The sequence below is a fragment of the Ceratina calcarata genome, unplaced genomic scaffold (genome assembly GCF_001652005.2).
Source record: "Ceratina calcarata isolate Rehan_Ccalc_2016 unplaced genomic scaffold, ASM165200v1 scaffold267.2, whole genome shotgun sequence".
In the NCBI taxonomy this organism is placed as follows: domain Eukaryota; kingdom Metazoa; phylum Arthropoda; class Insecta; order Hymenoptera; family Apidae; genus Ceratina; species Ceratina calcarata.
The window spans coordinates 540208-567791 of NW_017148873.1; the positions used below are offsets into that span (position 1 = coordinate 540208).

Genomic DNA, 27584 nt, shown 5'->3' on the forward strand with positions numbered 1-27584 from the left:
AATGTTTTTTAAACAGTTTCTGTTTTTAAGATTGTATGAGTCGTAAGATTTCTGCCAAAAGTGTAAGAAATGTAATAAAAGGCTATGTCCAATATTTGAAGGGATAAATTTTGGAGAAAAATGATATTTACAGAAAGTAAGGTTTATAAAATTGTTCGATATGTTTTTTGAAGTCGTAAGGAATTTTTAACTAATATATAGTTTGAGAATAATGTATTTTTATTTCTTTTAAATAATAAATGTAGTAAATCCGTTTCAAATACTTGATCGATTACCGTTAATAAATATGGATTATATCACTGGACGCAACGAAACACGTGTGGACGCATGACAACCAATTAACAAGCGAGGGTTTAGAAGTGGATAGTATCCAGAAGCACAGAAAACACTCGAAAGTCTATTTGAGTCTGGTTCGACGCTCGCTTCTCGATGTTATGGGAACGATAGAATCTATATCGTACATCAGCCTCGGAACTTTCACTTTCGCGTATGCGGCTGACACTGCGACACACGTGCGGGTCGTTCACATATACATAAATCCGTGCCTCCATAGAACCCACGAGTGTCGCGTAATTTATGATTACATATTTTCATTTAGTCATCCAACCTCCAATTCAAGTCAATCTTGTTCCCTTTTTGTAACAACGAAATGAACTTGTTTTGGAATCTGAAGTAACTTTAATTGAACATGATGCCAGAAAATGTACTTGCTTCGAGACAAGACTCATATTCCCAAAGAGTCATACTCCCCCATCCTATCTGGGATAAAAAAAAAACACATCTGTAAGAAATGGGGAAAAACCTAGAAAGAGAAAGTATCCGTAAAAGTTACAAGCTGACAACGTGCAAAACACATGAATGTCATAAACCAGGCCCTTTCCTTGGGGTCTAAGACTTGGCAGTATTTTCAGAACGTATCAACGAGGCACTCTTTTCCGAGACGTTGTGATGTGCATTTGCGACAGCCTCTTTGATTATTTTTGTTTGCGTGCGGATTTAGTATCGGTTTAGTATTATTTTCGGTGATTTCGTCCAATTTAGAGTCTCGATTCTCGACTTGGAATGCATTGAACCGAATCCTCGATCACGGATAATCTATCGTTTGTTACACTTATACAAGAAATACGCAGCATACATCCTACATATTCGTAGATCTGTGACACGATAACGTGTCGATTCAAGGACCGGGTAAGTAATGTATTCAGCAACGGGGTCAATGTTGTACGAGTGTTTTCGTTCCTTAAAACTCACGAAGGTTCTCGAAATGACTATTATTAATCTCAGCCAGTTGGACAAAATGTAACCCAATAGATATTTGCAGACCATTGTCTACATATACAGGAGTATCACATAGAACATGTTATTTAATAATTCTATCAAAATAGATCAATATCAATAAAATTATAAAATTATAATGGAGATTATTAAATAAATATGTCCTATTTTGAGACATTGAAATATGTTTCTATCAGTCTATATAATGGAATCAATTTTAAAGGATATTTCTTACTAACTCACGCTGTATGCATACGATGAACTTTCGTGCACAATTGTTTGCAAGTCTGGGTCGCGTCTGGGTTAGACCTAATAGCTGCTGAATAGTGACGAACGGGGGACTGCATTATAACAGGGAAGCCAGCTGACCGGAGACAAACTCGAACTCGAACCACTGACCCATACTCGCGGGCTTCGAGTCGATGGAGCTCGATAAATTCGCGTTTTTCACGGTGCTCCGCGCCGCGTCGCCATCTCCCTTTTGTCCGGTCGTGCTCTCCCGGTTTTATTTAACAGCTCGGTGATCTTACGTGTTCGATTAGAGCTGAAACAAAGCTGATCCGCGGCCAACTAGCGGTGTAATGCTTGTTTAGCGTCAGGCATGGTGAATAAACTTGATGTAATAACGCTAGGCCACAGTTTTATGAAACTAGTCGGTTTTCTCCACTTTTTATTGTTGCTTTATATTGCTCAGAAGAAGAGAACACAATTTTTTTCCCGATGACTTTTCCGTTAGGTATTACCTTCTTCGTATCTTCTTAAATAATAAATAAGTTGATTATTAATAACTACAATCCTCATTATAACATTTTTCATCTACTTTGTTCTAATTATTTAATGATGATTTATTGTAAGAAGTTTATAACTAACGAATAAAATGGTTGGGGTAAAATTTTGCGCACTTTTCTTCTGAGAATACCAAGCAGTAATAAGAAGTAGATATATTCCAGTATTCAGAGTCGTTGCTTATTCTTAAGATCGTCTTAAGCGCTTGCTTAAGTCTCTGTTCCCTGAACAAGACAAGGACTGGAAATATGGGATAGATAGAGATAGCAAATTCTTAAGACGACCTTAAGAATAAGCAACGATTCTGAATACCGCCCATAGATTCTAGAACAGTCAGTACAATTTTTTTTAGAAGAATTAAAGTATTAAATTAAAGTCGGATTTATTCTTTGTTCTTTTGATAAGTTATATAAAAAGTAATGTTGATGGTCGTAAAGCAAGTTTCTAGGGAAATCACATTTTTTCAAATAAAACTACGGTCATAATACTCATGCATCCTTGGTACCCATAGCAGTATTCCTCTAATATCTGACTCTAAAAGAAATCGACGTCGAAAAAGTCGTAAGACAAAGGGGGGCTGTTTTACTCGAGGAATCGTGAGAAAGATCGTGCGAAACGGATGAAAAATCTCGTTTCCAAACGGCATCACGACTACGACGACGGTGCGACGCGAAACGGCGATCGTTCCCGTCTTTCATCTCGTTTCCTTTCGTCCTGCGTTAAAACGTACAACGTCGTTCCACCTATATAAAAGCGGAATATTTCGCGGCGCGTCGTAGTTCGTTTCCCAGTTTTTCGCCCGACACGCCACAAAACTTCGCCGTACGTACGTACAGCCTGCCCGCACTGCGCCGGTAAAACGCCAACGAAAATTCACTTGTGTACACGTGTTTTCCGACCAATTGGACTCCTGGAGCCGCGCGTGTGGCATGTACGTAGGTAGCTCGGATCCGTTGTTACGTAACGCCAGACCAGGACGGGTATAAAGCCAGCAACAGAGAAAGGGGTGATGCCAAACGTTGTACGCTGATTCCTCGTGAAAAGTTAAAAACTTTGGCTTTGAAAAAAAAAAGACAAATCCATGCATGGTGCATGGTCTCTCTTTTTTTGTACAACCGAGACAGATACGGTTTAATGTGTGGATGCGCGGATTTCTGATGCTTTCGGGGATTAACGCTTTTGTTGTACAGCAAAGGGTGCGTTTGCAAGGGGTGCTTACTGTTAAGAGTCACGATTGTCGCGAACAATGGATAGGTTGTTTTGCAGGTAGACTTGAATAGTAAAACCATTGCGTAGGGTGATCATGTTTTATGCAAAATTCTTGGTAAATCAATTGTAACTGAAAATATTTCACAGTGAATATCTTAGAAAATAATAAACTGATTAATACTTCGAGTAACTACGTACGAGATATTGAGTTTTAATAATTTTCAGCATTAACTGTATAGATATAAGCAATATCTGAAAGGAATGGTGATATCCGTTTATTAAACTCGTTTCACGGTAACGAATATATATACTCATTGAAAACGTACAAAATGACAAGCGTGCAACACGAATAAACCGATTAAATATAATCGTTACGAAACAAACGTAACATCCATATCAACAGCATTTCGAAAATATAAGTGTGCTACGGTTATCCTTTCACGACACATTACAATGGTCACTGATACAACAAACGTGTTATCAAACGGACAAACCCGGAGAGAATAGAATTTTAAACACAATCGCTTCTCGATACTATACATTATTTGAGCCGTTTATAGTTGGACCTGAATGTGTCGCCTATTCAATCAATAAAACCATATTTCATTTGGATTAGTACACGCTATATGAAATCAGAGTTCGTAAAAAGGAATGATGAACATAGTATTAAATAATTCTGATATAAGTAATCAATTAATGACTGTGTGATTCGTATTTTCATATCACAGTTTCATTTATTTCTCAAGCGAAATGAAAATCTATATAAGGATTATGAAATGAGCATTATTAATATTCTGTATGAGTATAAATGTTATAATAATAGCTACGAAAATGCTTATTGTCGTTTCGAATGATGAAGGGGAATAAGTAATCATTACACTGCGGAATTTTATGCGTTTTTAGCAAAAATGAGTATGTAAAAAATGTAAAAAATACATATATTGGACAAACGTGCATGAAGTATCAACAGCAGAATGCATAGTATAATCACGGAGGAGATACTACTCAAAAGTGGCAGTGTTCGTGTAATCGTTGGGACAGCGGATGAGATCTAATATTTAGAAATATTTTAAAAATTAATACACTACAAGGTTTATTTTGCACAAAAGTGCGCAGTCTAGTAATTATGATTATCGTTATTGTCGTTCGAAAATTGCACAATAAAAATGCATAGTTCCAAGAACTTTTTTCCTTCAGCAAACGTACACGCGTATCTCAATAACTTTTGTTTGCAGGTGCGTCGCGATGCATACCCATATTCCGAATAAAACGAGCACGTACAAAGTCGCATTCATTGCGTCGTTTTCCATTTATTTCGGTCTACGCGTCTTCTTTTCCTTTATGCGCCTCCGGCACCGGCTTCTTTCCTTTCCGTTTTCCACCAAACTTCTTTTCCTGCTGATATCATACTCCAACGGAGAATCATCAAATTGTACAGAAAATGTATTATTAAATTACAAACAAGAACGATCGTAGTTCCTTTAAGTATTCTTAAATTATTTTCTAAACGTTATTATTCACACGATTATAATAAAACTCGATGAAAAAAACATCCGCAGTTGCGTTTGATCGAATAATAGTACAGTATCAAATAGCCACGTGCATTCCATAAATTCTAGTTGCGTACGAGAAAAGACTCGACGAGACTCCATCCTTTGCGATTCTATAAGACCAGTTAGCATCGTTTATAGTATTGTCACATTCCGAATCCATCGTAATGCGCTCTGAAAGGTCTTCGAATTGCAATGTCAGTGGCAGTGCTTCACGTTGCACGGCACAAGCAAGTGCACGCATTGTACATTGAATAGAAAGTATCCATTTCGAAAATGAATTTAATCGAGGATCCATGGAGTGCAATGATTTTACTCTCAAACGCTTATTTGCTTTCGCAGCAGATACACGCAACAGCAACTTGATGTTTGCGTAAACTAGAACCGATGATCCGTTAAACGCAACGATGGACATCGAATATACCCGGGATCCGTATCAGTGTCGTTCGATGTTGCCGTCGAAAAACGCTTTGTTACCCCGAAACGGATGATCTCTCGATCGCCGTGCGCGCCAGCCAGGGTCGACTCGGTCCTCGGCTCTTCCGTTTGATTTGCGTCGCGTGGCAACGTGTTTGCCCACCATACTATATTAAATCTTTCGACATCGATGCGTCCCGTTCTCAATCTTTATGCTTCTATCTGATCTTCAACTGCGATCGAGTTTAATAACATCGTTTAAGAATAATTATACAGCAATTTCTTAATTGTTTAAAGCAATTTTAAAACATCGAAAGAAAATTGTTATTGTAAAATTTGTTAAATTAGTCTTCAGGGGAATGGTCGAGATATCAAGTGGATTTTCCTACTTTTCATTAACGATCTAGATACAACGAACGATACAAGCAATTTTAAAAGATCTAGCGTAGCCTAGTCGCGTCCAACTACTGTAAACGAAAGGCCATAAAACGAAGCTTTCCATCGACAAGTGTGGAGGAGATCCGAGAATGTGCAGTTTGTGCAAGCTCGACATTGTACCTAACTCTCTGCCATGGACGATCAGACTGTCTTACGTGTGCCGTAGGTTTTATAGTATTAACTGAAATTGCCAGACTTCCCGTAAACTGCAAAGCTTTCGACGGGTACGTCCTAGGGTTACGTGCCTCTGGGAGATGGTGCGACAGAAAACGATTTTTGCAGACTTGGGATAATTAATTTTCTTGCAATAAATTAACGAGAAATCCGTTGATTTCATGTACTCTTCTTTTGTTCCTTTATGATTTAATGCAATTACGGTGCGTAAATCTAACGTTTCTAAAGTTTGTAAAGGAAAAATCAAATTTTAGTGACTTTTAATAAAAACAGGTAATTTTCCCAACGGAAGTCATATTGAAATTGGCACGTAGCCGTTCTTTAGTTAATAAAGCGATCGAACAAACTATCACAGAAAAAAATCCGTAGTCCAGTTATTACTCAAGAACGAAATAGTGGAATTAGTGTCTTTATCCGAAACTGTTCGAGGAAGAGAGTGCTAAAGTCTAAATCCAGACACCGAGGACGAAAGCACCGTCCGACAATCACCGGAAAGAGGACAAACCCTCTCTCCTAGAAGCTAGCCAAATCGTACCAGTATCTCGAATCACCCTGTACATTTTAGTTGTATCTGGCCGTGGACCAATTGAATGCGAATGGGCTAGGACGTGAGTATCCCTGACGTCGCGTCGGCGAGAACCAGCGTAGCTCGGGCTTTTTCCAGTGACGAGTGGGATCAGGGGGGACGCGCGACAGTAAAATCGAAATTGTCAGAGCTGCCGCTTTAGTTTTAGAGCCCTGGGTTACTGCCGTCGAGACTCGTCCCTTCTGCCTCGCCTCCTGCCACCTCACCCTTTCTTCACCCGCTGCTCGTTCTTTCGCGTCTTTCTTCCTCAGCCGAGTCTCGCAGATAACCGCGGCTTTTTCCAACGTCGCTGCTGCTTCCGACTGTTTCTCAACCTGTTAAAATTCGCCCTTCCTCTCCCTGGCTACCACCCCTAGTAATAAGTACCTAGCCGCCGTCGTTGCGTTGGTGGACTTATGGAATTCAATCGTGGAATTTCGAGGCGGAACAGTGATGGTAGCCGTCGATCGTTCGCTGGACGAATCATTTAATTTTTACTACCCCTGATGCCCCGCGCGCACTGTACCCACTCTATTCTACTTTATAACCCTCCTCCTCCCATGAGCGCAGTTTTACGCGTTCTTGCTGAAACCTTCCTGCAATCCTCGGAACCTTGAAACGAAGTCTGGCTTAATCGATCCTCGATGAATGGGACGCGAAGTATAATATGGAAAGAGCTGGACGACTCGTAGCGCGTGAAGATAAACGGGGAGACTATTGTACAGGGTGTATATTTCTACATTATTATTCACTAGCATTCTCTGTCTCGACTTCGCCCACAATACTTTTATTTTAGTGAGGAATGAGATCTATGGATTTGAAATTCTGTTTGGGTGGATTGCTTCCCATATACAAATGCTAAAACATAAAAAAATCCATTCAATTTCCAGGGACGCACAAAGTATCAAGAATGAAATTCCTATTTAATTTTCATTTTCTACAATGACATTACAAATAATTTATTTTGCATAAAGATCCGCAGTCTACTAATAACTCCTAATGTTGATGCAACCTTAGAAATTGAATAATAATAATAATTACATTTTATAATAAAATAGATGAGATATGTATCTTGTTGGATCGTAAAGTTACAATAATGTAGAAAGACTTGAACGAAGTGACCGGATGTTAATCCAGTTCTCCCCGATTCTCTGTTTCGTTAAGCTGATCCAATTAAGCTCTCAGAAGCTAGTTAATGATGCTCTTATTAATCCTATAAAAGTGAAGCACGTGTAACGAGCCGAGAGTGGCGCGGGAGGCGCGAAACTCCCGCGAAATTAATATTTCTGACGACTGGCCACGATAAATCAACTTTTACGACAGAACTCAAATAAACGTCGCCGGAGAACTTTAAATTAAAACTTGCACCGGATGCTCTCTCTCTCTTTTCGCTTCACGCGCACTCTTGATCTCCTTCCGCCTCCACATCCACGCCCCGCTTTTACCTGTCCCTCGTAAATCGAGCAAAGCTACTCGACTATCGAGAGAAGATCTCCTCCGGACGATATTCGAGTGTTCAGCTACGATGCCACTATTCTGATAAAAGTTTGTTAATTTTCTTTTTTAGTAGAATGATCGTTAGTATAAAGAAATATCTTCGTCTTCTTCTTGACTTTCTTTTTGTGTAAAATTAGTAGACCAGAACTCCGTTTGAGCTTCCATTACTTCCTTAATAACTAACAAGCCAACTGAGGATTTTATGCATTTATAAGAAAATTGAACATACAAAAATTATAGATGTTGGTTATAATACATAAAATTATTTAGAATATGAAAAACTGAATCATGTTTCAATGTTTGAAACATAAATATTTTATTTTGCATAAAAAGTATAAATAATAGGTGTCAGTTTCTAATTAGTACAAGAAGAAATTAATTCTTGTCTACAATCTTAATTGATCTATTATGAATTCCCAATGGTTCGAGAATTGATCGAACGAAATACTAAATGTAACCAAGCGCGCGTCGTCGCATCGGTTTCGTCCGTCGGTATCCGCGATTATTCGGTGTAATCGCATTATTCGAGATAACACGGATTTCCGCAACCTCGACACAATAGGCAGCCGGCGGATTCAAGTGCACGAGCACGCGTAGCCCCCGGATACTCGTCCATCGTGTCGTGTCGCCGCGCCAGTCTCCTCAAGGGAATGTAACCACGTGCGAACCGCTGAGTTGAGCCGAAAACCGTGATGAAAATACCCGGAAGCAGTTCAGTTAATTCCACTGCCGACAATATCAAATATTCGAAAACTAAATAATTTTAAATGATACCACTCATTGTCAGAAAATAGTTTACGAACAATAAGACACTTAATAAGTAAATGCAAAGGAGTGAATAGAACAGAATTAAGAGAACAGGATTTAGAGACAGAAAACAGAAAGGAAAAAGTGATATAATGATACAGAGAGCTGCAACGGAATAGAAAGAACGTGCAATACAATACGTAGGCCATTTAAGACACATAGAAAAAGTACAGACTGTGGGAGGAGAGACAAAGGTGAAACAAAGACAAAATATGATATAAAAACTGAAAGTAAGGTAAAATAAATAAGTTAAGTATAATGGGATAAGGTACAAGAAAGGCAGGAAAAGTTAAGTGGCAGCATGAAATACGTATGAAAGATGAAAGAAAGAAATATTTAATTGAGAAACTGGTGTAAAACCGAGTCCATTTCTTGGACAAAAAAAGTGAAATGAAATAATTTGTGCAATTTTTGTTTCATTCTATGCTTGAATAGCTCCCACTGTTCTTTTTTCTGGAGCATCCAAATACGAGGCTATAAAATAACGTAGTGATATGAAAATGATGATAATACCGTCTATGTAATATTTTTTGAGTGATGCCAGGGCGCAGGGTTGGACGGTTCGTGCAGTATTATCATAAACTACATTCAGTTTCCATACATAAGAATATGTATAATGGAAAATACGGATTTATTGATATTTCATAATCTATAAAAAGGAGTAAGAGCCTTGGTCCACTTCTTCTAATTTCATTATTCAATCACATCAACATTCACTGGCAATAAATTTGCGGTGCATCTGCCTTTAAGAAAAACATTTAATTGCGCAACCTGTTCACTCGAATCTTCTGATGCGCAGATCAACATCGTTTCGCAACGATCAATTTTGTATGATAAAAAAAGGAGTTAAAAATCGCTCGTGGCTATATCAAATTACATGATGCGGTACATAAATTACATGTGCCTGTGTTGTGTACTCATTAGGGAGGACTTGGTATCTTTCTTTTCCATCACGTTTTGGCAATCGTGATGTTGCAACAATCAAGTCCCTCAGTGAAAGAGGTCACCGTGATATTAACACCGTAGAATCAAAGCAAAAAACGGAAAGTTAATATCGTAATGACTTTTGATGCATTAAAGGAACAGGTTTATTTGTGTCAGAATTTATACTCCGTTTTGTACATTTCGAAAGTAATGTAAAGACATTTGCAGAATGCCTGAGAATACACATGAGAGTGTGATAGATAAGATTATGAGAAATCAATCTGGGTATTTGTCCTTTCCACTCGTCCAGTCCCTAACGTCTCATCCGTGCTCTCAGAGCTCGCAACTTTTCATCTCCAACGTATCTTCGTCGTTGGTCGGCTCGGTGAGCAAACTATAACTGGAAATTGAATTAACGTTCGTTATCAGAATTTGTACATATAACTGCCTAAAGACAGAAACTAATACATTGTGTTGTTAGTAGCCAATTATCGAGTTCGAGTGTCGTACGATAATACCCTCCTTCGTGTCGCGAACTCTCCCAGGCGCCCGCGACATCTTCCACATCCACACGCTCTACTAAAACCCCTGCGCGACTTGCTTCGAAGTTCGAACTAGAGAATTACAATTCCCTTAGTCTGCCTAAAGGTCGACCCGACCGAACGAGCATTACGTAATTTCGTAACGCTCCAGCCACTAAACTTAATACAGTTCGTCTATTATTTTTATCGAATGACAATATTCTTGAAATTCATTTAGGAAGAATTTATAATTAATTTTATATTATAAGTTTATAATCAGGCATTGAATCTATAAATCCTGTAATAATTTATTATTACGTTGTCACGAACATTAGAATAAATGAAAATGTTCTTTTACCCGAAAATAGTAATTATTTTTCTGTTTGCTCGTCGAGTTTATCCAATTGCAACGAGAACGATAAAGATGCGAGGTAAGAAACTGAACAAAACGTAGCCGAGTTATTAGCGCGATGCTTAAGCATTCCTCGTCTTCGAAGTAAAGGTACATTCTTGAGAATAATTAAGAGAAGAACGTTGAGAAGGTAAATTGATGATAATTATTATTATTAGGTGGTGAGAACACGTTCATTTTAAAATTGATAGGCGATGGGTACTTCTTTCAGGCGGGGCTCCGACAGGTGTTATTTAATAGATCAATTAGAGTCGACTAATTAAAGTGCTTTATGATAATCGACGTTCTCCTTTGATCAATCTGCTACTTCGTGCAATCCTCGATTTCGTGAAGAAATTTACGATTTTATTTTGAAATCCACGCGCGACGGTAAAGTAGAAAAAATTAGGCGTGCGAAGGAGAACTTTGACTAAAATCTGTTAAATCGTCAAAACTGATTTTCTTCGCATCCTTTCATTTAAGTAATTAACATCGCGACTGGTAATTACAAGCAAGTCTTGTCGGGAAGCATCTGTTCTTGTTCCATAATCTTATTGATTGCTCTCGTTTTATTGATAGGGCTTTCATTTTTGTCTCTTCACACTAATATGTACCAGCAGTAATTGCGATAATTAAAACTAAAAAAAAACTCATCGCGTTAATTAACAAATTTTGCTCAGTTTGAAATTGGCAACGGTATAATTTTACATGTAACTACAGAAAGTTCGTTCATGGAACGTTCATTTAAAAAATTATCAAAGGAAGGTGGGTGTATTTTGGAAAGCATTTTTACGCGCGAATAATCCGGTTCATTTGCAAGTATTTACGAGTATCGAAGGAGAGAGGATGTCCGCGTGTGGAAGAGATGAATTTGTTGCTGCACTGCCAAACGTCATTAACTAGCAATTTTACGCAAAACGGGTTAAATAGTTCGCCGCGCCGTAGATTCTCTGAAAGCACCTTTCAGAACGGGCGCGCGTATTTCATTCGCTGCCATTTAATATGAAATCCATGTGAAAATAATTTTCAAACGTCGACCGAATGTAGTTTAGGATAATACTGCGTGAACCACCCAACCTTTGCGCCTTGGCATCTCTCAATAAAAGTCATCTAATAAATAATATTATCGTCTTTGATATCGCTACATTGTTACCCAGTTAAATATTTATATGCTCCAAGGAAACTACTCATGCAAAAGATGGAACAAAAATAGGATACAGATTTCTCTTTTTGCTTGCAATTGTAAGAAAAAACTGTGTTATCAAATTTAATGATTACTTCATTTCATAACAGCTTACTAGATTCTGTATCATTATCATTAATATATCAAGTAAAAGTCATCATCTACATCGAAAATGATATAGATTTCAATCAAACATTTTTTTTTTTAATAAAAAGGATTATTTACATTTAATAGTAACATACAGAGGAACTAAGAAAACCTAAATTCTTTCACAAATCCATTACGTCTAATCCTCGAGAAACTGGTAGCAGACTCTATAAATGAACCACGTCGGAGTGTACAAATATCAGAAATTTTATAAGCCGTGAGAGACCAGCAAGAAACATAGGCGAAAAGGGATATCCCGCTGGTGGAACGAAAGAAGGTGTTTGCGCGATTTCGCCTTGTCACGGATAAAAGGAGGGAAAACGTCGAATTTGAAAGGCGCATCGTGCCAGTGGCGCACGTGACTGGTCAGACGGTGTCGGAGTTAACGTTATTTTGGGGAGGAAACGCATGGCTCACCGGTCCGTTTTTATCGTTTCCGGGCAGCATCCTTTCTACCATGTCACGGATTCAACCAGACTTCGCTTGAGACCAAAGTCACGTGCCGACGGAACGACAAGAGTGTATATTGGCCGGGAACAACCAGGAATTAATCATCCAGGAATGGAATCCTTCTTCCATTTGATTTTGTGTCTCTAACTTTCCCTTTCGACGATCCTTTTCGGCATGAACTACTTCTTACTTTTAATCTTTTCAAGAAGACACTCTTAGTTTCTGATGACAAGTCCGTAAAATTTCGGTATTTTCGTATAAGAATTGTTGAGAGTAAGGAAGGGAGTTCATTAATCGAGTGTAAAAAGAAATTACACTCGAAGACAAGTCTATCATTAATCATCGGATTTGATGGAGAGTTTAATGGACTTCTTTCGTCGATTGCTTTTAGTTCTTGTTGTATAATAAAAAATGTTCTAAAAAGAACAAGTTAACGATTTACTCTTATAATTGCAATTATACTTTTTGAAAATTAAATATTAATAATTGACATGATGAAAATTATATTGGCAAGTGGTATTACATTTTATTTTTACTTTTCTGTTTCAGGTAAGATAATCAATTAACAAATTGCATTCGACTTATGCAGCGAAAGTTAACTTCGTTAGCTGACACGCGATCATGTAAGTTCGTTGAATTCCTGATTTATACTTGGCAACAGTCGATTCGTACTTGTAAACGTCGTTAATCAGTAACACCAGGAAATGTGATCTTTAACAACTTACACACTTGACTCTACTCTACTCTACTTACTTAAAGACCAAGTTACATACATACAAAGTTCGTAGTTCGTTTCCACAACCCCAAGGGTGCGTTTACGTTACCACTTCAATGAAATTAAATATAGTCGCATTCATTTTATTTTAGCAAACATTGGAAAATTACTTAAAATGCCTAGAATCAGTAAATCTAGTCAACAGACATTTCATCCTTCGTAGAAATCATTCAAATAATTGATTAGAATAAACCATATTAAATTAAAAAATATCTTATACTAAATCAGACGTTATCTATTATAATAAATCAGACGTTAAGGATATAAGAGCAAATTGGCAATAAATAAGCAAAAAGGAAATAGTTTCGAGCATGCATGTATCATTTTCTTGAGTTTTCTCTAGCCGGAAGTAGCCGCGCGAATAGGCATCGTTACGTTCTTTTCCAAGACCCACGAGTCAACTAATGACTCGCTCTCAGTAGTCATTGTTCATTGTTCGACGATGTACGCGCGCGTTGCGATAATCTACGCAACTTCCCTTTCAGCTTTTACATCTCGTTGACAGTCAACTCTCAGAGACGTATTCTTATTCGCTCATTAAAATGTAAATTTATTAATATGCTCACTGGATGCTTGCTGTTACGATTATTGACTCAGTCATAACTCTTTCGATGGTTGGAAGTGATCGCGTGAAAGAAACGGAGTTACATAGTTGAATAGCCGCGAGAACGAGGATCGGATAGGTACGTTTAGTCAGAGGCACTGTAAATAATTCGCAATCTGCCTTTCGCCTGTTAGACCGCTGCTAGCACCGAGATAAACTTTCAGCGAGAGAAAACACCTAGCCGCAACCTCACTCTACACGGTGTCTTCGAAACCCGATCGACAAACCACTCCAAAAATAAGAAATACAGATCAATTACGATGAAATACTCTCCAATCCCAAGAATCGATCTATTAGAAAAGCATTTTAAATTTTTTCATTATCTTTTACATTAAAAATTATTCAACTTTGAGATGTGTACGAATATTTATGAGCTTCACTGTATCTTTAATCAGTGACCTGAAATCATAAACAAGTACTAATCAAGTCGACACTATCCCTGACATAATTGCTCTACCGTACATTTCTAATACCACAGTATTATGTCAAATAAATCAATAAATGTCTTATGTATCGGATTAAATACGGAGGAAGGTATCGTGATTAAATACGATCGTTACCATGTTATCCAAGAAAATAAAATGCTACAATGAAACACATGAAAGTGAAATATTTTTTAAATGTTTCATGAAAACTTTTATTATTATTTCGATTCTTACTCAAATCGAAAACTATCTCCAATATTAGTTTTGATTAGAACAACAAATCTTGAAGCGTTTGATAATGAAACGCATTCGAAGTCGTTTCGTTTCGGCTGTTTTTCTAACGTTTCCCGTTTCGCGTACACGGGACCGTATCGTTTTGTCACTGAGTCTCCTGTTGAAACAACATCCACCGGGGACCTGTAATGAACGTAATTTAAAGTCGATCCACGAGGGGGTGGAGGGTACGACTGCAGGCGGATGGGCATACACGGATCGTTTGCCGTCTTAGAAACTTCGTTACGTTGGGATGAATATCTCGATTCAGTACGTCGACAAGTTTCCACGCCGCGCTCTGACGAAAACTCGCAAAACTTTTAGCATAATACACGCAGTGCGCGTAATATGATTTCGGATGAAATTATTGTTTGCACGAAGACATCCGTCGGCTTCTCGCCTTCGCTCCTCCCTCATGGGTCATGATGTCACCTGAATTCCATTGAAAATTCACTTGATCCAAGGAAGAGTAGTGCATTTTTCCTTGGATACAAAAGATAAAAATTGAAGCAACGAGCTTTTAATTCGAAAAGAATTCAAGTTTGAACTGGCTTGGAAGAATAAATGTTGAAAATTTTCTAGTCAGCTGTACATTCAATAAAAAAAACCATTTCACGTTGCCACCTGAATGAATCGCGGAACAGCCTTGAAATTTTGATTAATAACGCGGTAGGCCCGCTCTTCTGGGAAATGGAAATCGGTGTGACCAAGTAAACGTTTTCCAATGCAAATTTCCGACACGCTCGATGGCGGAAAGCTGGCGAACAAGGTCAGCGGCGAAACCGTTCGTTTCTTCAATCGAGGCAAGGTTACACTCAATCGTAAGCTCGGTTCGACCAAGGTGCTCGAGCAAGGATTTCCAGTTTCTGAAACTGGAAGCGGCAAACCACCACCTGGTAACTTTCGACTCGTTTTATCTCCTGAATCTTGTTACTTCTTCTCGCACTATCACCCTTCCGGCCTTGCGAGTACGTACTTGCATCCCGAAGGTCTTCCAACGAAAACTACACGTCGTTGGAAAAAAACAAATTCGAGGCCGCCGAGACTAAAGCCGCTGTATCATCTTTTGACAAGAAGGAACCTCGAAAGGATCGACCCTGAACTCAAAAATCGTTCCACTTAACTTCTTTCTCTTTTGAAATATGTTTTGAGTCAAGGCTTACAAAAGGACTCACAATGATCTAAAAGTGACAGTGGTGCAGGTAACTTTTTGAAATGGCAAGGTTTGAGGAAATGACACAGCTGTTCTATTAACATGTCTACAGTGTGCTGCTATTTCGTAAGGGAGATAAGTTAGGATTTACATATCTTAGGACCTTCGCGTTTCGTTTGAATGTATTAACATTTGTAGTTCAACATTTGTAGGTCACAACTTGACCGAAAAATGACTTGCATTATTAAAGCTTTTACCCCCTCAATTTCTGGCTGTTATAGTTCCATGATAATTTTTATAATTTACGTACATATACATATAGAATACAAAATAGATTTGAGGTACGAACTTTGTAAACGAGAGATTAAAATTTCTCTCACCTATTTTTCTGCAGTGACGTAATAACCAAGCGTTGCGTTCATACAAATAAAGATCTCGGTTCGGTACGAAAGCATCCCATGAAAGGAAAGAAAAGAAACACGTTCCATTCACGCGGACAAGAACTTGGTACGACGTTCATATTTTTCACGAGTGGTACCTGAATGGTAGCACATTCGTGATCATGCTTTTACGACGCAAGCACGTGCGGAATTTCTGTAACTGGAACTGACTAACTGGAGTATACAAGAATCTTGCAGCTATCGCGATCGTAACGCATGATGAATGGTTAGAAGATCGTAGGAAAAGTGGCTCGTGACACTCGAATCGATCGACGTAATAGTATCAGTACGCGATAAGATGCACGATAACAAAACGAGCATTCCGCTACGCTCGATAACTCGTTTCACGTGACTAAAGAAGTTTTCTCAGCTTGTTGGTAGCCTTCCAGTTCTCTGGTATTACAAACTACCTCGCCGCGGATCGAGGAATGTTAACGGGTTGGGAATTCACTGTGGGTACAGTCATTCAGAATGCGGAGGCTTACACGCGCGGTGAAAGGAAAAATAAGTACGTCGCGTGGCCGCGATCAAAGATGTCCCGATTACAATCATATCTTCAAAACATCTTTATGTTTTCATCTCGCTTTTTATAAATTATCTTGAATATCTTATGCTTATCTAATTGTACCTCTTACCACGTTTTCAGTTTTTTAAAAGATAATTTATGTTCCCTTTTTCTGTTTATACAACAAACTTCTTGCATTTTTCTTGATCTCCACTTCGCACAGATTGTCCCAGCTACGAGAATCAGCCGGCTCGTATATGTACATGTTGTTCCTTCCACGTAGGAATAGAATAAAGAGCAACTAAAGAGGACGATAGGACGACGCGACGCATATTCTCTATGCGAGAATTGCATAAGCGATGAATCACGCGCTGCTCGTACAAGCATTAACGTTGGCAAAGAGTATTTTTTCACGATATTTTAATTGGGACGCGACTGGATGTGTGATACGATTAATTGGATTCGATGACGGTGATCCTACGTTGCGCGTCATAGCGCGCGATTTATTAAAATAATTTATGCGCCGCTCGCTGGGTAGTCAAGAGGTGGAGAGTTTCGGCAGAGGGTGGAGAAGAATTAATACCCCCTTTTCGTGTACGAGATTCCCTTTTATCGCGGCCGGTTAATACCACGCAATTCCGATTATCATGACAATTTAGATTCCCGCTGATCCGAATTTTGAGTCGCCCTCTGTTAATCAAGAAAAAATACGTCTAACGAGTTTAACAACAGTTTTTACGAATCTTCGATTTTTCATCACGTTGCTGTGTTTTATTACGGTACAATAATATTTGTGGTGTAAATAAATAAATACACATAGGTAGTGCAAGGAAATAAAATTTCAATTTATATTGGTTTTCTCTTCTATAGAATAAACAAACAGTTTTTAAATGCACACTAGAATTGCAGCGAGCATTGGGTAAAATATTGTACAAATTGTTTTTTGTAGCGTCCGATTTTAAATGCACGGCATGGCCGAAATATTATCATACAGCATTAGGTGCCGATGTCGAGATGGGCGGTGGTACAGTGAAATGTATTTATAGATTAAAAAATGGTAATTATAAATTCTGAATGAATTATTGGCTGCAATAATTAAAAGCAGCATTGTGCCTATTATAATTAAAGACCAATTATTGGTAATAATTATCATGAATATTCCTCGTGCACTCGATCGATTTGTGTTCCACCCGTAGATAGCGGTATCCACGATTCATCTAAAATATGTTTATCGCAAGAACAATTTTTTAAATAGATAACATTCCATTTGTCATGTGCGTCGAAATTCAAACGCGCAAATTATTAAATTATTATCAAATCAGAATTCGATATAACAGAAATAATGCGAATTCATAAATCGAAATGTATTCATTGAATTAATGCCTTCAAGCCTAACTTGTAACATATCTCGATCGATCTCTCTTACCTTCTCGATTCTATTTTTTTTGCATATACACGTGTTAATATCAATCGTTAATGCGTATAATAAATGATTTGATGCTTTAATCCCACCACATCCCCTCTCCGACGTGCGACGCGTGCTGAATTTATAATTTTACTTTGAAACCTGCAATTTGCAATCCATTACAGTTGATTAATTAATACGTTTGTTTCCGGTCATTTTGAATCGAATTATTTTCACAAGAAATGAATTATTAACGCGCGTTGGTACGTTGCGCGTTAATATTTACATAATAAATTTATATTCCATAGAAGTATAAAAGAAACGTGGTACACGCGACGGTACGGTGCTCGTAAATAATTATATTGAAACCAGTTAAACTGTTTCACCCATGAACAGAAATACTCTGTAATTATGGTCCACCGTATCTTTACAAATCTGTCATATTATTTCGCGTCTCCCTTGCTTGCGTCTTGGATGTTTACATGAAACTTGCCAAAATTCGCAACAGGGGAACGATAACATCTTTTAAAATTAAGAAATGCGGGGCCTAAAAAAATCTGAGGTAGCGCAAAACACGAATGGTTACCAAATAATTTCCATTGTGATCCGCTCAAGCGACATTGTGCCGTGTCCCACGATTTACTCCGTGAAACCAGTGCCTGCAATTCACCTGGAATCTGTATCCAGCGTGTCGCAAGCCTGTAATTCTAAATCGTCGGAGAAAATTGAAAGCTGTAGGACGGTCTCCATCCTCTTGCCGTGTAATACACATTTTTATATTAAAATTGGCATAAATGTAAATGCACGCGTGAAGTGTAATTTAAACATGGACATGTGAGCATAGAGCGTCCAATGTATTTTTATTGATCCCGAAAAAGATACAGAAAAATGCTTTGAGAGAGTTTCTGTCTCTCTCTCTCTCTCTTTCTATCACACACGCACATGCCAATAGAAAAAAAGAAACTCTTCCATTCATTTTTTTTCTCTCTTTCCTATTCTCAAGCCTCTCATTTATACTCATATGCCTATGGTTCTAAAACGATGATTGTGTAATAATTAACCGAACTTCACATTTTTAAATGAAAACAGTATTGATCTATTTATTCAGTGAGAAGAATTTTTTCTTATACAGTACTGAAATATGCTGTATAGCACAATCGTTACGTATTATACGTAACAATGTTTCACCAACTGTAATCGTAGAATCTGGCATTATAGCAGCAATTTCCGCGACATCGTTCACCCTACGCCTACGCATACCCCATGTCGGTACGTGCTTCTCGTTAACGCCGCTAATAAATCCCTCACCCTGATATCAACGCAGCGGAATTTCCTCACATCCTTGTTTGCTCGATCTCGCGGGGAACGGTTTACCTCGGCAACCGAATACGATTAACGCATTAGCTGCCACCGATATAATAAATTCCAAATCATTTATACTGTTAAGTTCGATGAACAACAAAAAAGACTTGACCAGAAATGAATCTATGCACACGTACAGGGAAAATGTTTGCTTGCAACGATTGTTGACTTCAGAAGGAAAGAAGGATTCGACTGTTTCGTTGGCGAGTAGGTAGAAACATCCGCTTCTTCCTCCAATTTTCTTGACTCTTCGCTGGTTAAGAAATAAAAAAGGAACAGGTAATTCCAGCTTGAGAAAACAAGTAAGTATTGACTTCTGTTTACAGTTTTCAAGTAAAAATGGTTGAAAGATTGAACGGTGATAATTGGAGACTCGAGGTTTGTTAAATATTCGAGAAATTCTGGAAAATGCCAGTTTCCAAATTAATTAGCAGTTTCAATTTTTTCACTTTCTAAAATTTGCAAAACTCCCATATGATTTCTAAAAGTTTCTAAAACTTTCTACCTTCTCTAATCGACAGAAAAAATTGATTTATACACTCACTGCGCGGGCACTTTGCATCGAATTCCTTTACTTGATGGTACGAGCTACTTTAGAAACAATACAAGGAGAGCACGATGTCGGAGTTAAATCACGAAACTAACGCTAACGTTCCCCTTATTGTTATTGCTGGTTCTTATCGGGCCGGGAGATATTTGAGGAAATCAATAGAATCGTGCTCGGAATACAACGGGCTTCAATTGCGTGCTATATCGAGTTATATCTAACACTAAGTAACGCAATGCGGTTCAATAACTGTTACCGGTTTACCGTATTTAAAATTATGCAACGTACTAATGTTACTTGTCAGTGCCTGCAGAAAATTGCTATCTTTCTCGCACATTAGAGCATTCTGTTATGATTCATAGTAAATTATCTGTTTTGTTTTATATTAATGACATTCCATTATTTGTTGTGCGAACAGAAATTATTCCGAATTCAAAAATATAAGGAGTAGACTGCGGATTTTTACCGAAAATAAAATATTTAGGAGAGAGAATTGAATAATATGGTTCGTGCTTATGAATTAAATGTCACAGCATCCACTTTGGTTCCAATATTTTCTATGCTTTTGCATATTGAGTGCACTGTTCAAGATTCAGCACACCAATTTCTTCTATGAATTCATAAAAATCCGTAACCTAATAATGAGAACGTATATTTATAGATAGAATACTTCAAAAATCAGATTATCTAAAGAACGTTGACCAGTTTGATTTTTGTATGACTCATTGAATGGACGTTTAAAAATTAGATACAGTATTAATCGTATGTAACCGCGAGCGTTTTCAACTTTCCCCATCCCGTATAGATATACTTTAAACACGGCCCGGAAGCGGGGCTACTAATTAAATCCGATGAACACGACCCGTAGAAGTAGAAATTTTTGTCGTTTTCCATCAGCGGGAATAAAATGAAATGAAAATGAAAACCGCGACGAAAACTTGCTCGCTCGCGCTTCGACAATTTAATCCCCTTTAATTTTCGTCCCAACATCATTAGCAAGTAGACTATTTCCTTTTTTTTACATGATCCTTTTCACGATGTTTTGAGAGGAAAAAAATCTGTGAAAAAGAAAGAAAAATCCTATTCATAAGGGCCTTATACGAGTCATGCTCCGCAGCAACAACCTTTAATTGTGTCGTAGGTGTTAAAACATGCAGTTTCGCACTTTATTTGCGTATGTAGAAATCATATAATAAAACGTATTAAACGACTAAACATCTTGACTAATGTTCGCGTTAAATTCGCTTTTAATTTTGCTTCGCGCCGTCATTACATTTAATGAAGAAATCTGTGGTACATGGATCTCTCCCTCGTGTCTTCTGACTTCCCTTTTCTAAATTTCGATCGACTGCGATTCAGGAAATTTGTCAAAGTGCATCCCCGGATAGGGATCAAGGGTGCTAGAGAAATGTCTTCGTTACACGAGGTATTTAGACCCTGACAACTCGCGAGGATTCACGAAGAAATTGAAAGCGATAATTAATTCATATTGGGACTCGTAGCTTTCTTTATCAAAATTCGATCATGGCCACTATCTTCTAACATAAATCCTTCAAATATTTTCTTAAAATTTACATCGTGCTCTCCTTTATATCCATCACCGTGGAAATTTGCCATCACTCAAAATCCTGTCGATCGCGAAAGCTCTTGAAACGCGGCCCGTTCAAAGAATCGAAGAAAGGAAAATGTGATGGCAGGCGACGAAAATCGAACGAGGTTACGGCGTAGCGTTGCGTCGCATCGCATAAAACGCGATGGCATTTGCTCGAGCAAACTTCGCTGTGCGACCACTATAAGTATTTATCTACCGATCTAGCCGCATTCGAAATGCAAATTGGGCAGCACTCAACGGGGGCAGCCACGGGATCCGCGCCTCGCGCTTTATCGGGTTTTCAGAGTCACGCGCACACGGACCGAGAACAAACGACATATATTCTCTCTTGCTACTTACCTGAGTGCAGCGCGGCGCGGCGGGCTCGGCGATCGACCGATTCGAAAGGCGTCGTCGTTCCACTTGGACCCGTTTGCTCGGTCTAGATCGAGAAATAATTTTCATTCAAGGATCACTCTCCCAGCCTCGCTCTCTTTGCGACGAACCAGACCGGAAAGTACGGTCACGACGACGCGCACTCGGTCGTTTATCGTCGGCAGCGTTGTTAAGGATGATCGCATCTTGAATGCAACAGGACTTATACGAACAAATAGCTTGTCACGTATATCTACGAATAATCAAATTCGTGAGATATTTTCTCTGTGATTGGATTAACAAGAATTAATCTAAAAATTGATGGAACTTGATTAATCCAATAGTTGCACTAGTCAAGCTTCTGCTACGAAATACATCATTTTTTAAAGCAATATTTTTAGAAATTTTCTCATATCTCTCACTTTTTTTCACGATCGCGTGATACACGAATGCACCTACGTTTTTGATGTACGATCATTTCTGGACGTACAATTTATTGTTCGAAGAGAAAAAATATTTTATAATGATAAGACTTAAATGAATTTTCAACTAAGGTGAAATTCTCTTATACTAATAAAAGATGCGATATTTGACAGAACTGAGACAACCTGTATTTAATACTTGAAACGATTTGTTTCCTTGAATGCGACGTCCACGTAAGGACGAGTTCGCTTCGAGAAACATTGAGAAACGTTCACCGGTTGCGTCACCACGAGAACGATCCCAACTTGTTGGCATTCGAGTCGTCCGACAGACCTCGCTCGTCATTAATTATACCCACGAATACACGTGTACGTGTGCACATGTAGTACGTATATAATATGACCGCGATGAAATCCTGGCGCTTACATGATCTACAAAGGAAGATTAAAGAGAATCCAACTGTCTTCTACGTTGGTACACATTAGTCCTTTGGCGAACACAGCCGTCTCGTCGATCTCTCAAGCGCGCATTAAGTGTTCGAAATAAATTCTCTTGGTCGCGGTTAATCTTCCCCGATTGATCTCGCTAATTAAATGTTGATAACGAACCGCAAGTTCGTTAACCCCTGTGAATGATCTACAATGTGGTAGGTAAATGAATGTGTACATATATCGATCAGGATAAGGTAGCTCGAAGGTTGTACCGCGAGATGAAGACTTAATTTAGCAGTTGGAGCAAGGCCGCTACTACGACTCCCACTCGTTTTCTTCGGGGACTCTCTTTGACTGCTTACGCAGTATAATTAACGCTGCGCGTCGGGAACACGTTGAAGTGGATTCTCCGCGACTGATTTAGCAGGGCAAACGAGATTCCAGCCGCCCCGTCTTCATCCCTCTCCTCTTTCGTACTTGAAAGATGTCTGAGAGATAGACCGGATTCAATGTGATAAACCGTATCGATTCCGAAAAAGATGGACGGAACGTAGCGGGGTCATAAAAATCGGTCACACGTCAATGTATAGCCTATACATCCTTAAGTGAATATGATTATGATATATGATTATGTATAATGTAGTAGAAAATTACGGCGTACAATAGAACATAAATACTGAAAAAGAGCTAAAAGCGTTTGAAATACAGCATGAACTGCATCTTCAACGTCAACTTGTTCCATCTTCAGCGACTAACTCTGTTGTAATTTTTAGTCACCCATTTCAGAAATTATCTGAAGGCATCGTGAATGTCTTGCCTCTCATTAAAGGGAGAGTGGTAATTGATTTTTTGCGTTCTTCTCGATAATACGATCGCGGTAATTGTTGACGTGGAATTAATTGAGGGTTCGACTCCGACAGCAACGACGGGCTCGGACGGAGAAAGCGCGGCGTTAGCTATCCATATCGGGACTACTCGCCACATGAAACGTTTTAACGCTCGTGAGAATTTGTTATGTATCGGCTTAGAAATAGGTTTACGCTGCCGAGCCGGCTGACTATACAGTGAAGGAGAAGGCAATCAGAATCGCTAGTAAACAATGGACTTGCATCACTAATAATACTTTCCTTTCTCGAAGTGCGAATCTGACGCGCGTAATTTCAACCGCGAGATATACCTTCTCAAATTTTCGTTAAGCCCTTTTTTCCCATCTTAGCCGTACGTCAATAAAATGATTTCTTGCTATACGTTTTCGATGAATAAACGAATCTTTCTCCGATATTCTGTTTATATGTTGATATCATATCTGAAGATACATTAATTCATTTTTGATTCTCATATGTTTTAAGTGTCTAGCGCATTGCAGTTACGTTTTACACATGAGAAGAAAGTACATAGCAGCAGCTTCTTCCTTCATTTCCCGCATTAAACATCGCTAACGGAGATTGTCGATTATATAATGATTAGAGCACTATAAACCTAACGCGCAACCTGTTACGCAAACAGAAGTACAAACTCACTTCATAATTGAATACAAAATATAGATTTGCATCATTTATTTTATTGCTATATAAAATGTTACCCGTGAAACTATATTACAGCAAAATACATAAGGTTCATATGTAACATAAATGCTTTAGATGATGGATTGGAGACTTTCACATTTTAAAAAGACATTTTTGAATCTCTAGCAGAAATATTAAGGCTCTGTCATTCTCTTAACAAATCTGTTGTAAACTCTCTTATAAAAACAATGACGCAAGAGATATATGAAAATTCAAGTGAAACATAATTAATATATTACAACCAAGTAATGGTCCAGAAGACTCACCAATAAGTAACAAAAATACCGCGACGTATCCCAGCGGACAGAGGTTGTCGAATATTCGCATGGTCCCTCCTCCGTTCGAGCTCTTGACTGGAAACACTCCGACAGACTCTGATGGCTAGCTATCCCAAGGCTCGACGAGGAATCAGCCTCATCCTCGACGTGTCACAACGGTGAAACAACCAACACAGAGAATTAGCAATCACTAGCTACAAAACGAAACACAACCGATATACGATGCGGCGACGGCGGATCGTAGATGGTAACCGGTCCTCGGGACGTGAAAGACTGGGGAAAGGCGCGTTTGTTCGTTCGTAGGTTCGACGTTAACCATCGGTCCGTACCCACTTCTTCTGTTTCCTTGCTGCTCCCTGCCCACCGTTCCGATCTCTGCCGCTCTCCCTTCACGACGGATACTCACTTTAAGTCTTTCCCTTAGGCTCCTCCATAAAGTTAATCGCAATCTTACAATTCATGGTACAATGTAAATTTCAGATGCGTCGATTTCTTAACGCTCGATCCGAACCCGTCGGAATATCAATCAGTTTCTTGTTACATCAGAACGCTACGTATGATTCTATGGGAGCAGCTTATGACAGCGATTTCTTTATTTTTCGAATATCATTTGGAGATTAACCGTTTAAGAAAGATATAAATCTATATTAGATTTTTGTTATTGTCTCGGTGCAATAGTTGCACTTGAATTACAAGATTATACTCAATTATATTAGATTGTTGTAACTTTTGTCAAACTGCCGCACGTTGGAATCTTTAAGATGATCGAATTTCATAGTTACTTGCACTTGGCAAACTTATTTACGTTACTTAATTTGGAAAAAAATTAACAGAAAATTACTGCGTACGTATAGGCAACATCTTATGGGTTCTATATGTTAATTTCAGAAACTAACTGTGCTATCATCCCAACCGAGCGAGATGCAAGATATCGTGGAAAACATAGAATCTAAAGTCACACAACATTTTAGTTACTTGCATGGTGTTCTCCAAAACTTAGAATCGGAGATCATTAACTCTATACGGAAATACGAGGATATCCGTAAAAAGAATATCGACGAGATTTCCCTAGAGTTAAAGCAACACGAAGATCGATTGCAATCTGCTCTTATGGTAAGAATTAACATGTTTCCAACTATAGATCTAGCATCAATAAACACAACATACGGTTTATATAAAATATCTTTCATTCTTCAAATTTCATTTTTGTGTATTGTATTTCGTTAACGGGATTTGCAGTCGTATTTTTAGACAATACGTTATCGCATACGCAATTCCAGCTTGATTAGTATAATTATTAGGTCCGCGGGGGAAGCTCCGTCGGTTTTATTCATGCAATGTTTAACTGGTGCGATGATAAACTGAAATATCTCTACTGGTAACGAGATTTTCCTCGATTTCCGTAACACTTCAGTTATGAGTTAGTATGAATTTAAAAAAATTTCGTTATCGAAATTCTCAAGGGGTAAAATATTCTTTAATATATTTTATAACAACGAGACGTAAATAAAAATTCGTATTTCAGGCTGAGGCACACATAAAAAACTCTCTCGACAAGGTAGACATTAAGCAGATTATTGAGCAATTTGAAACATTATCTAAGACTCCTTGCCACTTGGTACTGAATTCTGCGCCAGACGATTCATTTGAGTAAGCAATATTTTTATTAATCGATTTAAGTATTTACATAAATAAAAAGAAATTGCTTCCTATACTTAATACGAACTTTGCAAAATATGTTGTATTCTAAAGAAAATCATAGGAGAAATAAGTCAATTTTGTTTTGTCATTGATAGCATTATTTCGACTGTATACCATCACTCCGTTTACTTAAATTTCCATCAAGACGACTGAACAACAAAATCGAATTCCTTAACATCCTTCCAGTTTCATTCACTTCCTAACATAGCGCAGAGATTTTTCAGTGCACAGGAAAATCCCGTGTTTTTGATAAATCAAAATCTCCAGTGCATATTGAACAATTTATTTTCCTCGACACCGACGACGGTGCACAGACAAATCCTCTGTCGTTTATATTCGTAAGCAGCTTACAAATGTCCAAACTGAAAGAGAGTGAAAGAGAGGCACAGGGATGGAGAAAGAACGAAAAAAGGATTCGAGGTGTAAGAATAATTAATTAAAATGGGATGTGCTCACGGTTGTGTTTTCAAAGCGGACTTCGGAGTATATTTTTTTCTCTTTTTCATTTAACCACCAGAACTGTCGCGTAGATTTTGTTTTCCTCTCTAATCTCAATGAGCTAAAGTAAATCGTTACTTACCCGCGGTGTTTTGCACTCGTCAATTCGAATAGAACCTGCGCTTCTTTTTCTATAAGAACACTCAATCGAGTATTTAAATTTTAATTTCTAGACCTCAAGAAATTCTGTGACACCGATGAAAATCCTTAATTACTAATTCTTCAAATCAGTTGGTTGAAACTTCTAAGAAAAGATAGATCTTCCAATTGTTTGTAGAAAACAAATCGGTAGGTCCAATTTGCTGCAGAATTTTTTTAACTGATCAATTATTTCTGGCAGATTTGAATATGACAGCAACATTGTTGAAATCTTGGAAAAGCATTGTGCGATACATGTTCCGGAAGCATCTAGTTACACCTTGAAACAAACGGATTCACTTCCAGAGGATTACAACTTGGAACCATACATTCCGAAATTGGACATTAGCGTCTCAAGTAATTTTTTGAATGCAATAAGTACATGTATGTGATATGAAAAAACGAATTGGAACCAAAATTTTCATTTTTTTAGGACAATCGGAAAAGTCTGTAGCGTCTACTAGAAGCACGGGAATTAGTCATTCTCCTACCATTGGTACATATCGGTCTTTGCTTTAAAAATGAAAACATCTTCTATATAATTTTTTTATATCAAAACTCAATAATGACATACGTGTAATATTTTTCTACTCATTTAAAGGATCTTCAGAGACGGTACGCGTCAGTCATGTGGTGGACCCATCTCATTTTTATGTCCAACTGGCCCAAAACCAGAAAAAAATAATGGGTATTACTAAAGGATTAGAAGTTCTAGTGAACACAGCTGCGACAACGCCAACAGAGATTACAATAAGTACGAT

At 38.2% G+C, this 27584-nt stretch overlaps 2 protein-coding genes across 20 annotated transcripts in view; one reads left to right on the forward strand and one right to left on the reverse strand.

Moving 5' to 3' along the window:
* Positions 1-24813, reverse strand: part of LOC108623421 (uncharacterized) — a 69070-nt gene extending 44257 nt beyond the window's left edge. Inside the window, exon 1 of the mRNA XM_018021904.2 lies at positions 24475-24813. Within this exon, the coding sequence (XP_017877393.1) occupies positions 24475-24535 (61 nt within the window). The 5' untranslated portion in view covers positions 24536-24813. The remainder of the gene's footprint in view (positions 1-24474) is intronic.
* Positions 1-27584, forward strand: part of qin (tudor domain-containing protein qin) — a 208500-nt gene that overhangs the window by 174907 nt on the left and 6009 nt on the right. For 18 of the 19 annotated variants that reach the window (XM_026812220.1, XM_026812224.1, XM_026812225.1 and 15 more), the window contains 5 exons: positions 25375-25599; positions 26012-26136; positions 27026-27180; positions 27257-27319; positions 27425-27577. In XM_026812220.1, the coding sequence (XP_026668021.1) occupies positions 25375-25599; positions 26012-26136; positions 27026-27180; positions 27257-27319; positions 27425-27577 (721 nt within the window). Of the gene's footprint in view, positions 1-12883; positions 12958-25374; positions 25600-26011; positions 26137-27025; positions 27181-27256; positions 27320-27424; positions 27578-27584 lie in introns of those variants that run through there. The other variant, XM_026812234.1, reaches the window with a different exon arrangement.